At 45.1% G+C, this 15814-nt stretch overlaps 1 protein-coding gene across 2 annotated transcripts in view; it reads right to left on the bottom strand.

Moving 5' to 3' along the window:
• Positions 1 to 15814, bottom strand: part of LOC147457437 (uncharacterized) — a 46758-nt gene that overhangs the window by 460 nt on the left and 30484 nt on the right. The window contains exons 9-11 of one of the 2 annotated variants that reach the window (XR_015188107.1): positions 1727 to 1863; positions 1554 to 1643; positions 516 to 800 (exon numbers count right to left, since the gene is read on the bottom strand). Coding sequence is in view for 1 of the 2 variants with exons in the window: in XM_086512329.1 (XP_086368455.1) it covers positions 582 to 800; positions 1554 to 1643; positions 1727 to 1863 (446 nt within the window). In the remaining variant the exon portion in view is untranslated. Of the gene's footprint in view, positions 1 to 194; positions 801 to 1553; positions 1644 to 1726; positions 1864 to 15814 lie in introns of those variants that run through there. The other variant, XM_086512329.1, reaches the window with a different exon arrangement.

Here is a 15814-nt window from a genome sequence, read left to right as displayed (position 1 = left end):
TCCATGCACTAAATTTTCTTGCATTCCAACTAAGAAATCAAACCACTATAGCTCAATAGTTTCTTAAATCTCCTCCTTTATGCACAAACGATTGATCCAAATAATGCTCTAGTCGTTAGGCATGCCATGTTGAAAATCTCAGTTGGAACATATCACAAATCCAACTATATATTTTCTAGCTTGGCCATTTAATATCTTGAAACCTCTTCCTTTGCAAGTGGCCAATGTTTTTCCTCCATATATATCCTTAGAGGTACAGAGAAAGCGTGGACATAAGAGTTACAATGCATATACATACTCATGAGAGTTGATACTCTCTAGAGTCTTTCCTTTTGAATCTCTACAGTCAAAAAAATAGACAAAGAGGTAAAGAGAGAGCGAGTACATAGAGTTACAATGCATATACATACTTTGAGAGTCAATTTACCAATACTCTCTACAGTCTTTCCTTTTGAATCTCATAAATTTTAAATCTTTTTCCTTAATTTGACTACTGAAGGACAAAGGGCATTTACTTTACAAGACTTGCATCCGTGACATACGGATTAAGTGATCTGAAATGAAGGCCACAAGTCTCAAACTTATGCATAACTCTGGGCTTTATCAGCTTCCTCACGCATCAATTCGGATGTCCCTGTCAACCTCTCACTAACGTCCCAAAGGTTGGATGCCAGCTTGTTATTTTGAGCTTGTAGGCTTGGTTTTTTAATCTGGCAATCTTCAAAGTACAAACCTGAAATGCCCTCTACCAATTTGGAAGAGGCCAGATAAACAGCTGTTGAAGCACCTTCTTCTGGGGTCTGCACAGAAATATTGCACCATCTCCTATTAGCTTATAGACAACATTTGAGACACATGAGACAAACGATGTAATGGTCACATTTGACCTTCGAGCACAATAATGAAATCGCTCTCTCTCTCTCTCTCTCTCTCTCTCTCTCTCTCTCTCTCTCAAATGGGTGGTGCCCTTACAACCCCAAAATTGTGTGGGTGGGTGCTTGAGTTTATGTTGTGTTTGGGGTTGTGTTAGGCCCTAACCTCATGAGAGCCTTGACATGTTTTTAGAGGCCACTTCTCTGGTCACCTGCCTCAGCCCACCTCCACATCGAGCAGAAATGAAGAAAAGCAGAAATGATGAAAATGGGCTGATCCCACTATGTAGATGATATATGCCACCATCAAAATTTGAGCCCCCAGAGTACAATTGGGGTGGGGGGGGGGGGGGGGGGGGGGGGGGGGGGGGAATTCATGGCATGCAGCATTTATTCCAAGTAGAACCTGAGGGAATAAAGCCCTAAGATAACCTTAAGCTACCATAAAGTGATGATACATGACCTCATGATCGCCTATGGACAGCAAAACAAGTGCTTCAAAACAATTATCTTATACCCAATCAGGCACAAACACAAGTACAAGCAGGCGGCTGCCACCACGTGCAGCCTCGTGTACAATGCAACAGCCTATGCTCGCAATCACATCATCCCTGCTTGCCATAATTTACATGCAAGCAATTGGCAAAGCATTTTGTTTACTACCCACATTTGCTAGCTCACCTTTAAGCCCAAGAACTTGGTGAAGATTCGGCGAAAGCCCGGGAACATGACATTCTCTGCCATGGCTTGAGGGAAACTGTAGCGTATCAGCTGCATTCCAGTGCAAATGCTAAGCGAGTTAAGTGATTTCTGACCATTCTGTACAGCTTAAAGCAAATAAGAGAACTTCAAACCTCAGTGTCCACAATTCCAGGGTGCATACTGTTTGAAGATACCCTAATATTTGCTGCTTTGCAGCGTTTACTGAGTTCAAGAGAGAAGAGACAATTTGCCAGCTTAGATTGACCATATGCCACCCAGGCATTGTAACCTGCATGGGAGTTCAGCTCTTACTAATTTATCACTTGAATGACAAGCATTGGAAACTGAAGTGAGATTGCCAAACATTGTCACAACTTAGTCAAGTTTGGTTATCTCAGTTCCCTCTTTAGAAGGTCTTGATTTCAAGCCCCGTATAGATCTTACAGGTCTCTTGGGATTGTTTCTACGACATTAAAAATTTCTCTTCTTCTGTAGGCTCACCATGGTCCAAGCCTAGCAAGTAATACATTACCTTTTACACTTTTGTACAGACAAAATAATGTGAACTTTCTAACTATCAGAAGAGCTAGAAAAAGACACTTCCCAAAACAGATATAAAGCTTCAATCAAAGGGCTAGCAGACAAAGAGAGAAAGGATACGAACTTTACATGCCAAGCAGAAAATTCAAAAGACATACCCGAGCTAGGAAAAGAAAATTTGTTACTTTATTGGAACAGCATTTGTTCCGATGAATGCTCAGTCATGTGACAAAATAGATGACTACAGCTACACGACCGTAATCTTAAAAAGAATTGGCAACCTTCATTATCGAGACAAGAGATGAACTTTCAACTCTTCGACAACAAGACATGACAAATTTGCAAATTGTGCAATTAAAGTGGGAGTGCAAGCTAACAAGAGAAGCCTGTACAACATATTTAAATCTAACCCTCTAATCCTGTTCATAGAATGACCATAACTTTAAAAATGTTAGGCTTAGCATGCAATGGTGGGTGACGCGGAGGAGCACCATGGTGGGATGAGCGTGCAGAGCAGAGAAAGGGAAAACCAAAGAGAGAGAGAGAGAGAGAGAGAGAGAGAGAGAGAGAGAGAGAGAGAGAGAGAGAGAGCAGATCGACGACAAAGCAACAATAAAAAGAACACGCAATTGATATTATTCGAGCACCTTACATTCATAGAACTGATAGGCTAACCTTATCCACTCCTTTTCCATGCAAAACTCCACATACAAAGAGTGGTGCATATCACTTGTTGTCAGGGTGTGTTCCCTTGGAATAGACCTGTCACACCCCAATAGAAAAAAACTTGTATCCTTTTTCTATTAATGTTAAATTTTACGTGTGTTTTCCTTTTGTAAAACAAGATAGCTAGAACGGTGCACCTTAGTATGATCACCGATGAGTAGTCACAGGTTATGGTGGACCCACACACTGGGTTAGACCATAGATAGTGCACACTCCCACCTAGATAACCCAGCAGGGCGCCTGTGACTTGTAGCTCGTGCATTTTGAAAATTGGAAAAGCCATGCAACTACCCCCATCCAATTGCCACCATTCGACAAACGCATCATGGAAACCCACTCTAATGAACAAACAAAAAACCGCCATCGACAATGACTGCACACATAGACAAACTCAAAAAAGAGCCTCAAGGATTCAGGCTCTAAAGTACATCTTTGACTAGTTGGATCATGACCAATGAATGCGACCCAATTGCCAATAGACAATCCTGTGTGTGTCATCATCCACATGAAAAAACATATCCTGTGGTTGGTTTGGAGAGTCCAAATGCATGACAAAAAGTTTTGCTAGAAAGATGAGAGCTGTCAGAATTTGTAGTAAAGTGAACTGTAGATAATTTGAAGCAAAAGAAACACTACAAAATAACAAGACTCCAGCCATGAAATCTTCAAACCAAAAAACAACCAAGATCAACTCAAAACTCGTGCGTGTGATGATTTGGTGTGGCCTCGCTCCCAATTGCATAGATATAGTGCTCATTCACCCTATTAAAAACCATATCTTTCACTTCGATTGTTCTTTGAGACCATTTCATGGAAGCTTAAGCACTTCATTAGACATGTGCCAAGGCTTATTTGATCATGAAGATTGCTCATTATGCAAATGTGGGCTGAATGCATTGAATGCTTTCATCTCCTCATAGAGATGTTGAATCCATGTTTTGAAGCAAAAACCGTATTGTACTCGGAAAGAGCTTTCATTTGATACCCACATTGACGTGTGTTTTTAGCAATTCCAAGATAGAAGCTTCTAGAAGATTCTACAAGGGAGATCTAGAAGGAAGGTTCCAAAAGGAGGACACGTGGCGGGACACTTGTTCAAAAGATGAGACACTTGTCAAAAAGATTTCAAAGGAACAGACAAGTGTGTGGACACTTGTCGCACCAACTTTATCTTTTACTAAACACTTGTCACAATCCTCTTCAACTTTTCCCTTTTCTCTTGAGGCAACTTCCCTATAAATAAAGCATCTTTCCCTCTCATTTCACCATCTCCTAGTTGTTGAATTTTCCTCTACCATCAGCCCAAGAAACCCCCTTTATTACCATCACCATCTCTCTCTACGCTTACTATTCCTTCAACCTCAAGAAGCCATATCTCTCTCTCTCTAGCTTGCTGTTTTTCATGGCAGAACACCTATAAATCTGAAAATTCTGTTGTTTCCCTTCAATTTTGCGCTCTTCTATTCATCCTACAAGCAACCAAGACACTAGATCTCAAACCGGCCCGTAGGGCGGTGGACTTTGGCTTTCACCCGAAACTTCACTTTTTAGCACACAGAGAAACATTGCAGAAGGAACCCGTAACGAGAATTAACACTTCAGAGCACACACAACTCGGAAGCTAGAATGCTCCGAGCAGGCACCGACAACCTGTAGGCCCCAAAAACTGGCGCCCCTTCTGGTATTTCTTTATTCCTTTAGAGGGTAAAGTTACAAAACTAGAGTCCTAGGGATCTTCACCTGTATCCAACTAGATTACACTTGTTCTGGTAAAATTTTGGCAACATAACAGTCCCAAAACTTGCCATGAACAAATCCCTCTGCTCGAACTCACTTCCAAGGACTTAAACCCTCTGTTTTCAACCCAAAAACAGCAATTACAGCTCGCTGTATTTACTGGTTTTTACCCTGTTTTCAGCCCTAAACAGTCCCGGAACTGTCCACTAACAGTAGGCACTGTTCCCAATGCTTCTGGCATCCATACGGCTGCAAAACAGTCCAAAAACAGTGCATAACCAGCGCTGAAAATGCATTTGTAAGGTGAGGTTATCACCCTCACCCGTGCCTACTTTTGGAGTAGCAGTAAGCTACTCCTGTTCTTGCTCAAAGAGGCTCTTGCCTCGGCACAAAAGCATAAGAGTGTAACAAACTTGGACACTTCAAGTCAAGATTCTACCGTGACATAGCAGAGATTCACTTCAAAACAGTTCACAGTTCACAATTGATTCAACACGGCCCCGGCGGAGTTCCGTGCCTAGAGATATTGGCCCCAAAGACTGGCGCCCCTTTCGGTATTTCTTTTTGTATTAATCTGAGTTAAAGGTACAAGAGAGTGGAAGAATTCTCACTCTCAGACTGTGCGTCCAGATGCTCTGAGTTGTGAGAGCCCAATCCACTAATTTATAAGTTTACAAGGGATGCCCAAAAGCAGAGCCCCAAAAGCCCGGTCGAGAAGCCTAAACTCTAAGAAGCGACAGAAGTAGCAGAAGAAGAAGCAAAAGAAATTCCCACCAACTTATGGGACCCTGTCCGATGGGGCCCAAGTGACCTAAAGATATTAAAATAAAACACAAACACACACATACACATAGGCTCATTTGCGTAGAAGCTGATGACGTGGCAGCAGTATGGATTTCCAGATTTCGAGCTAACATAATGACGTGGCAGATTGTACGGATAGTCCCATATTTTATGCTAACAAACTGTACGGATTTTTGAAAATTGCGTTGACAGCTTTTGGGCGCCAGCTTTTGGACCTTTCGCTTTTGAGTTTAAAGCTTTTCATGTAATTGCTTTTCCTGACCGAGGGCCTTTAAATATGAGCCAGGGGCTCATTCTGTGGCATGCTTCCTGGAGAAAGTGCCTGGAGTGCCAGGTTTAATATAGTAAAGAAATACCGAGAGCGGCGTCACGTTTTTGGAGCCAATACCTCTGGGCACGGAACTACGCCGGGCCATGTCGACTCAAGTTTTTAAAGTTGTGAAGTATTTTGAGTGATTCTTTGGTGTGTCATGCCCGATGTCCGACTTGGGGTGCCCCAGTCCTGTGTGACAGGGTGAGGCGAGCCGCGGGCTCGACGACGCCCGCGGGCTACCAGAGGCCAAGCCGCACGACTCTACCGCAAACAGATCGAGGAGATCCGGACTCGAGCACATCAAGCTACTGAGGAGAGACGAGCCCAGATGATGGCTCACCCAGAGGCGTTCATCAAGGAAGCCCTTGCTCTTGACCCTCCCATGTACTACATTTTACACCCCCCCCATTAGCACAAGACGGAGCTAGCTAGATTGATGCATTTGCATGGTTGTACTACCCTCAGCATATAGAAATGCACATACCCCTTGTACTAGAGCTCCACCCATTCCCATAAATCTCATCACCCACCAGACGTCCTCTCTTTTATTTTGTACCAATCTGAACTAATTTGTCTTTTCCGATAGACAGAGGACATACACACATGTATACTTGATTTGTCTCATAGGCCACTTTGGCCTCACATAGACGTTTAAAAATCTCTCTCTCTCTCTCTCTCTCTCTCTCTCTCTCTCTCTCTCTCTCTCTCTCTCTCTCTCTCTCTCTCTCTCTCTCTCTCTCTCTCGTTACACAGATATAGAGACACTTTACTGGGGAGAGATAGAGAGAGACAATCCCAAGACAGATTACAGATTTCTTTTCACTAGATATGGGACAGCCAAAGGAGCAGCCATCACTGCAAAGCTCGGCCCACACTCATTCGACCACTACCAGCACTCTCAATGACCGAGCACTGTAAGCTACGGAGATCCAGACGGCCACGATTGAGGAGAGGGGCTACACAGCATCGACGGAGACTACAGCCAGCAGAGGAGTCAAGCCATACTCTCTCGACATCCACAGTGCAAATGAGGATGGATTCTAGTAGTAGTATCTTTGTTCTAGTTCTTTTGTACCCAGACATGGCATTAGATTCACCATTTTGTAACAAATTGGTCTCATAGGTCATTTTGGCCTTTTGAAGATGTTAATATAACATTTTGTTTCGTTTCGTCTCTCTCTCTCTCTCTCTCTCTCTCTCTCTCTCTCTCTCTCTCTCTCTCTCTCTCTCTCTCTCTCTCTCTCTCTCTCTATACCATCACAAATTTCCCTCTCGTTTTTTGCAGCGACCAAGCATGAGGAAACAGAATGATAAGCTCGACCCCTTCGAGGATGCAGTTCAAAAGTGCAAAGAAGAAATGACCGAAACAATTAACAAGATCAACTGCAACTTATTGGGCACAATAAAAATGCTCGACAAACGCATGTTGGCTCAAGACAACAAGATAGCTACACTGGAAGATCGAGTGACGGCCCAAGACGAAGAGATTGTGTCACTCAAGAGGAAGCTCGCAGGGCACGATCACGAAATACACTTGAAGAGGGAGAATTGCAACCTTCAGTAATAGAAGAGCTAAACACGATCAAAGAGCAAGTGCGAGCCATCAAAGAGGGGGAAGAGCAGCACAAAGAAATGACGACCTCTTGGGTGGACGTTATTACAAAGACTCAACAGAAGGCAGATGAGGCCGAGAAATGGATTGAGGTTGCCAAGAAAGAGAAAAGCAAGGAAACAACTACGTCCACACCCAATATAATTAACCTGACACTAGAAGAGGAGCAAAGAAGGCGTGTGCGCTCTCTACATGTGAGGATTTGCGGCCTTAAAGACAAAGATAATGTGGACAAAGAGGTTAAAGAAGTCATGGCTTTGATGGGGATTCATGAGCCGATGCACTCAAGAGCTTGGAGAGTGGGCAACAAGAAAAATGGGAGCAAGGGGGAAACCTCGAAAGAAAGGGCACTCATTCTTCGTTTTCCCTCCATGGAAGCGAAGGACTTTTTGAAGAAGAGACCAACTCTTAAGAAAACGGGCATCTTTCATGTGGAGCCACGCTCCACATGACAGTGTGAGACCTATGGGACCACACTCAAAGTTGCTACCTGGAATTGTAATGGATCTATGGCATATGCGTCTTGATGTGGGTGCTTTTGAGGAAAGTTTTAGTGGGAGAGATATCATCTTCTACTCTGAGACACATCAGGCCCCTGGGCAGTCTATGCCTCACATTAGTGGATACAGATGGGAGACCGCATGTAGACAGGAGACACGATCAAAGCACAAAGGGCGGGGCTCAGGAGGAGTGGCAGTGTTATTCAGGGAGGAGTTGCAGCTATTGATACATATAGCTTGCACGGATGAGCAAGCTAGGTACATGTGGGTGAGATTGAGAGCAGAGACAGGGAGATATCTTCACATTGCCATTTGCTACTTTCCCCCGAGTACGTCAGTGTATGCACCACCTAGAGGACAGTTCCCCTTTTCTATTTTGGATGATGCCATCTGGGAGTTCTCTAGAGATGGTGACATCATCATTCTAGGGGACTTCAATGCTAGGACTGCCCATCATCAGACAGTTTTTTATGATACTTCAAAGGAGATGCTGAGAAAGCTAGATGTTGCAGAGACAGGCCTATCCAGACTATCACAGGATGGGGAGCACACTGAGTATGGACTACACTTGATAGACATGGGGACTGCACATGGATTGGTCATCTTGAATGGCCTACAGAGATTTCCCGTTGCGGGGGGTTTTACATGCCTTCCACACACACATGGAGCCAACACAGTGGATTATGTCATGGCACAGCTGAGTCTCGTCTCTAGTATCCAGGACCTCACAGTTGGACCCAGACCTGTTGGTGGCAGTGGATCATGCTCTTGCATCGCTGACCATCTCTTTCCAGTTTAAGGTAGCACACAGGCCACAGGCAGCAGCCCCTACTCACTACACTTCACGCTGGAGACGAACTCTGTATACATAGATGGGATCTACAGACGCTTGTGTACAGAAGAGCCAGGGCGACCTTTGGAGGAGCTTACTACTATACTTACACAGACGTTACATGATGCAGCAGCAGAGGCATACCCACACACACAGCCTGAGCAGAGACTTCGTTTTGGGAGCATGCCCCAAAACAGCTGGTATGATGAGGAATGCCGCAAGACCAGAGCTAGACTTCAGAGGGAGGTGCTTTTGGGGGACATCACTCACAGACAGTCACAGCAGAGACGTCGTTTTGGAAGCATGCCCCAAAACAGCTGGTATGATGAGGAATGCCGCAAGACCAGAGCTAGACTTTAGAGGGAGGTGCTTTTGGGGGACATCACTCATAGACAGTCACAGATTGACTTCCGACGCCTAGTGCGGCGGAAGAAGAGGGCATTTTTGGCTCACCTAGAGCAGGATCTATATCAGCTATTCTTGAGTCACGCTCACGTGAGGCATGGCAACTCTTTCATGAGCACTCCCCCCCCCCTTTCTATTACTGCTACAGAGGCCTGGGGCCAGTACGCGTCATCTCTGTACACACTTCTTGGACAGCCGCCCCTTCCCGACCCCCCTGATCCATGCCCCCACAGTGCACACATGTGCCTTTTTCACCGCTGAGATGGTGAGGAAGGCCATTGACAGGATGAGGACTGGGAGAGCATATGATCATGATGGCTTAGTGGCTGAGCACTTCATGCATGCGAGAGATCTACTAGCAGAGCTCCTAGCAGTTATGTTTAACCGTGCCATGTGTGAGGGCTTGCCTGATACTTGGAGCCTATCTACTATTGTACCTATCTTCAAGTCAAAAGACCCTATGGAGCCTGGGAATTATCGCACTATCATGATCGGACACACATTGGCACGCTTGTATGCATCCATTCTTGAGCAGCAGCTAAGAGAGGGAGGGGATAGGCGCAGTGGCGGGCAAGCAGGATTCAGGAGAGGTTTTTCTACTCTTGACCATATCTTGACACTCAAAGCCATCATTGAGGAGGGCAGATCACATGGGAGACGGATCTATTGTAGCTTTGTGGACTTCCGCAAAGCATTTGACACAGTACCTAGAGCTAGATTGATGCGCAGATTACAGGAGAAGGGAGTATCCACAGAGTTCATTTGGGAGGTCGTGGCACTATACAAGTCAGCAGTGGGGCATGTACGCACCTCAGAGGGCCTATCTACAGCGGTTCACGCCACTATTGGGGTGAAGCAAGGTTGCCTGCTCTTTCCTACTCTATTTGGTATGTACGTGGATGAGGTTTACATGTTCAGTTTCAGGAGCCTCGGACGAAGCTCTGGCTCTTTGACACCCTGGTGGCTTCTGCATTTCTCTATGGAGCAGAGATTTGGGGACCTTCATTGAACCATCACGGGAGGACAGGTCACACTGATGGATGGCGGGACATGGAGAAGCCACTACTCTCTATAATCTCGCGGCTCATTAGAGCCAAGGCGTCAGTACCACGTGCCATTATCCAAGCACAGCTAGCTGCCCCCCCACTAGTGGTGTCACCTACACATCTAACCCTATGTGTATGTGGACAAGCTACTTTATGATATGGGTTCAGTTCAGTTCAATTAGATTAGCTTAGGAAGCGATCCGGCACTTTTGTGAGTCTGTTCGCAAACCGTGCATGTCCAGACACCTCTAGTTGCACACAGCATGATCATCAGATTTCACTCAGAACCCATCACGAGCATTTTCAAGTGCTAAAAACCTATTTTCCCTATTTTAACCATTTTTCACTTATTATTTTTAAGTGACTTTTGTTGGGAACTAGGTAGGGTAAATTTAGCAAGCAAGTATATAAGTAAAGCTAGCGCTAGCATTTCTGGCAGAAGAGGCAGCAGGAACAAGAGTTCAACAAGCACCTTCTCAGCAAGACTCCCCAACAACAACCCTAGCGTTTTGCAACACAGCAGGCCTAGCGTTTTGCAACCATCATCCAGCCTTGGAATTTTGCATTGCAGATCAGCCCCGGCGACAGTAAGATCACAGCAGGACACCTAGCATTTTTGCATCTACACACTTTCAGCCCTAGCGTTTTTGCTTCAGCATGACAGCCTAGCGTTTTGCACATTCTCCGCAACAAGACCACACGAAGCATCAGCGTTTTCAGTTTTCAGAATCAAGACTCCGCTAAACAAGTCCCAAACCTCGCAGATCTCACCTTCCCGCAGCAGATCCTTGCCGCACGGTCAGACCCATCGAAGTTTGCAGTTTCAGCCCGGAAAATGCAGATTTCAGCATCTGCGTTTTCAGCGCGTCATCGTCGCATCGTCATCATTGACATCGTCACCGACCTAGAGTCAGAGTTCAGCAGATAAAGATTTGCAGATTTCAGCCAATAGCGTTTTCAGATTTCAACCCGTCTCGCCGTCGTGCTCATCGTCGTGTACATCGTCAGCAAGTCCAAGCATTGCAGAGATTTGTTCAATCAATAGTAGACCGCTCTCGCCATAGAGAGTGGGACCTTCGGAGGAGGGTTTTTGACAACATTCCGGTGTCGTATTCTTCTGTCTCTATCTCTCAGTCTCATGCACCTTCATTCACAGTGTTCACCACTTTGTTTGTGTCCATTGCACTCTCTCACTAAAGGAACGGAAGGCTCTCCCTTCCGTGAGTAAAAGGAACCCTTGAGTACAATACGGAGCACTCATCTGGAGCAAAGTTCAACATTCACTTCAGTTGTACCTTATATTGATATCAGAGCTTTGGAAGTGTTCTGTATCACTCAAGGAAAGAACCACAAGTATTTTTTTGCTTGTTGTGGTCGCACATAACCCAAGTCCTCTTGGGCGTGTCGATTTGTAATAGTGTTTTTGAAGAGTGACAGGAAACCCAAGAAAGAAGGGCTTGTCCAGCCTCCTCTTGTCTCTCTTTTCACTCATTGAGAGCGGACCGTGCACTTAGCGGCCGGCCAATCGACGTGAAAAAGCAACCTTGGTGTGAGCACAAGGCCGCCAAGGGGTGCGCCCGCGAAAAAAAGAAGAGCTCGGGTAAAGAGAAGATCCTTCTCTAACACAGATTGCAAGCTAAAGAAGAACCTCAAGACTCAAGACCCTCAAGAACCTCAAGAACCAAGACCCACAAGACCCCAAGTTCCTCGTGAACATCAAAACCTAAGACTCCAAGTGTATCGTCGTTACCCGAAGCGGAATGGATACTTCGCATGGAGGTGATCAGCATGGCAGTGGCGAAGAAGAATTTTCCCAACCAGGAGGTTCTTCCGACCCTCCCCCTTCCTCATCTCCGCCAAGGATTGCACTGACTCCTATGGAGCTTTTCAACAAGACGATGATGGACAGAAAGAAGTTACAACAAGAAGCGCAACGCGCCGCCTCGGAGCGCGAGCACGAAGAAAGAACAGCAAAAAAAATGGCAGCCATAGAGCGTAAATAGGAAGAAAGAATGGTAGCCATAAAGCGTGAGCGCGAGCAAGCACGCTCGCAAGCCCAAGTACGCAAAGCCAAATTCGATCGTGAGCGCGAACAAAGAAAAGCAGAATTGGATCGCCCGCACAAAGAAAGACCAGCGTTAAGAGACCAACACATGAAAGAGTTGTTGCGCCTCTTTTCTAATGTGCATGCACAAATTAAAGAGAATCAGGAGAAGGAGACTCTCTCAGTCTCTTCTTTTCCAAAGCATGAGACACGTGATTTGCATGATAATGAGGAGGATGATGATTTGCATGATCAAGATGTGATTATTCACGAGCATGATGATTTGCAGGAAGAAACTGTGATTGTTCACAAGGATGATAGTTTAGTTGTTAATTTGTCTAGTGCAGCTAACCTCATTGCAGAGTCGATCAATCACGAAGAACCGATCTTGTCTCTCGAGTCGAGGTCCACAGAACCCACACAGGAAGATTCGATCAAGCACGAAGAACTAATCTTGGCTCTCAAGTCGAGGTCCAAAGAACCCCCACAGGAAGTATTATGTGTACGAATGATTAGTCAGCACGCATTATTCGAGTGTTTCATTCGTGATGCTTTCCTGTATTTAGTCACCGTCCTTGTGTGATCCCTTTTCAGAGGCATGCCATATTGTACGATGAACACGATTCCCTCATGAATGAGTAGGCATGTATGCGGATTACTCATGAAAAGAAGAAATGTTTTCACCCAACGAATTCGCATTCCATGTCTCTTTCTTGGAATGACACAGTATCAGAAAGAGCACAAGAGGGAATGAGCATCAAGCATCGGCATTTCCATTGTGTTTTGCCACAGTTGATTGATTTAGATCAGAAAGAGAAGTTTCGACCCCATTGTTTGCGTGTGTTTGATGAACTGTTTAGCACTCCATCATTTCTAGTCACTTTACATGGAATGGGTATGTTCATGTTTTTGTGTTGAAAGTGGTTTCATGAATTTTCATCCTCTGAGATTCTTGAAGAAGGTAGACGCATGACTATGGACGAAGTTCACGCATTGAAGGAGCCAAAGATGACTTTGTGTCGCTTTCGGCGCGGCCCAAAGAAGCAAGCATTGCAGACCTTTATGAAGTTCAAGTATCGCATGACCCACGCATCAGAGTGGACCAGGGAAGAGTCCTTTCTAGGATTCCAGACGTTGTTGGCGATCTCCCTCGACGCAATACAGTTCGGTACCAGTACCTCACTTTGAAACGGAGGGGATGTCATGAGCACATCTAACCCTATGTGTACGTGGACAAGCTACTTCATGACATGGGTTCAGTTCAGTTCAGTTAGCCTAGCTTAGGAAGTGATCTGGCACTTTTGTGAGTCTGTTCGCAGACCGTGCATGTCCAGACACTGAGTAGAACCATATCCTCTGGTTGCACACAGCATGATCATCAGATTTCATTCAAAACCCATCAGGAGCATTTTCAAGTGCTAAAAACCTATTTTCCCTATTTTAGCCATTTTTCACTTATTATTTTTAAGTGAATTTTGTTGGGAACTAGGTAGAGCAAATTTAGCAAGTAAGTATATAAGTAAAGCTAGCGCTAGCATTTCTGGTAGAAGAGGCAGCAGGAACAAGAGTTCAACAGGCACCTTCTCAGCAAGACTCCCCAACAGCAAACCAAGCGTTTTGCAACACACCAGGCCTAGCGTTTTTCAGGCATCGTCCAGCCTTGGCGTTTTGCATTGCAAATCAGCCCCAGCGACAGCAAGACCACAGCGCGACACCTAGCGTTTTTGCATCTACACACTTTCAGCCCTAGCGTTTTTGCATCAGCATGACAGCCTAGCGTTTTGCAGATTCTCCGCGATAGGACCACACGAAGCATCAACGTTTTCAATTTTCAGCATCAAGACTCCGCTAAACAAGTCCCAAACCTCGCAGATCTCACCATCCCACAGCAGATCCTCGCCGCACGGTCAGATCCATCGAAGTTTGCAGTTTCAGCCCGGAAAACGCAGATTTCAGCATCTGCGTTTTCAGCGCGTCGTCGTCGCATCGTCGCCATCGACATCGTCACCGACCTAGAGTCAAAATTCAGCAAATAAAGATTTGCAGATTTCAGCCATTAGCGTTTTCAGATTTCAGCCCGTCTCGTCGTCGTCGACCTCGTCGGCAAGTCCAAGCATTGTAGAGATTTGTGCAATCAATAGTAGACACTCTCTTGCCATAGAGAGTGGGACCTTCGCAGGAGGGTTTTGACAACATTCTGGTGTCATATTCTTCTATCTCTATCTCTCAGTCTCTTGCACAGTGTTCACCGCTTTGTTTGTGTCCATTGCACTCTCTCACTAAAGGAACGGAAGGCTCTCCCTTCCGTAAGTAAAAGGAACCCTTGAGCACAATTCAGAGCACTCATCTTTAGCAAAGTTCAATATTCACTTCCGCCAATGCATAAGCCTTTCTCTTGGTTAGAAAATGACTCAGGATGATATGGAGCAATAAGATGCCTTTACAACGTCGGTTGCCTATGGCACTGTTTACACGCAGTCCTTTCACTGGTTCTTTTCTAGCAAGGTGCCATGTGGCATCCTCTTTTTATTTCGTTTGTGGTGTGTCTATTGGAATGATTCCGCATTCATTATGGAATTGTACTGTCTCTCGCATTGGGTCTTCTTAGATCTTGTTTCCCTTAACATTTTTGGCAAAAAGCCTCGGATCGCTCTTAGGCTTCCCATGTGAAAATCGTGTTTCTAACCATACACTATGCTTCAATGTTCGGAAAAAATGTGTCTCAGATATCGTGCCGTTTTCAATTTCAAACATGCCGGTAGAGGGCAAGGGGAAGAAGAATTTTTCCCACCAGGAGGTTTTTCCAACCCTCCCCCTTCCCCATGTACGCCAAGGATTGCACTAACTCCTATGGAGCTTTTCGACAAGACGATGATGGACAGGAAGAAGTTACAACAACAAGCGCAACGGGCCGCCTTGGAGCACGAGCACGAAGAAAAAATAGCAAAAAGAATGGCAGCCATAGAGCGTAAATACAAAGAAAGAATGGTAGCCATAAAGCGTGAGCGCGATCAAGCACACTCGGGAGCCCAAGTTCGCAAAGCCGAATTGGATCGTGAGCGCGAAGAAAGATTTGCATGATCAAGATGTAATTATTCACGAGCATGATAATTTGCAGGAAGAAACTGTGATTGTTCACAAGGATGATGGTTTAGTTGATACTTTGTCTAGTGCAACTAATCTCATCGCAGAGTCGATCAAGCACGAAGAACCGATCTTCGCTCTCGAGTCCACGTCCACAGAACCCCCACAATAAGAGTCGATCAACCACAAAGAATTGATCTTGGGTCTCGAGTCGAGGTCCAAAGAACCCCCACAGGAGGTATTATGTGTGATTAGTCAGCACGCATTGTTCGAGTGTTTTATTCATGATGCTTTCATGAATTTTAGTCACTGTCCTTATGTGATCCCTTTTCACAGGCATGCCATATTGTACGATGAACACGATTCCCTCATGAATGAGAACGGATGTATGCGGATTACTCATGACAAGAAGAAATGTTTGCACCCAAGGAATTCACATTCCATGTCTCTTCCTTGGCATGACACGATATCAGAAAGAGCACAAGAAGGATTGAGCATCACGCATCAGCATTTCCATTGTGTCTTGCCACATTGATTGATTTAGATCAAAAAGACAAGTTTCGACCCCATTGTTTGTGTATGCTTAATGAATGGTTT

Source organism: Adiantum capillus-veneris, chromosome 5 (genome assembly GCF_014529385.1).
Source record: "Adiantum capillus-veneris isolate H3 chromosome 5, ASM1452938v2, whole genome shotgun sequence".
In the NCBI taxonomy this organism is placed as follows: domain Eukaryota; kingdom Viridiplantae; phylum Streptophyta; class Polypodiopsida; order Polypodiales; family Pteridaceae; genus Adiantum; species Adiantum capillus-veneris.
Note: the sequence above shows the minus strand (reverse complement) of the source record. Positions and strands in the feature narration are given on the sequence as shown.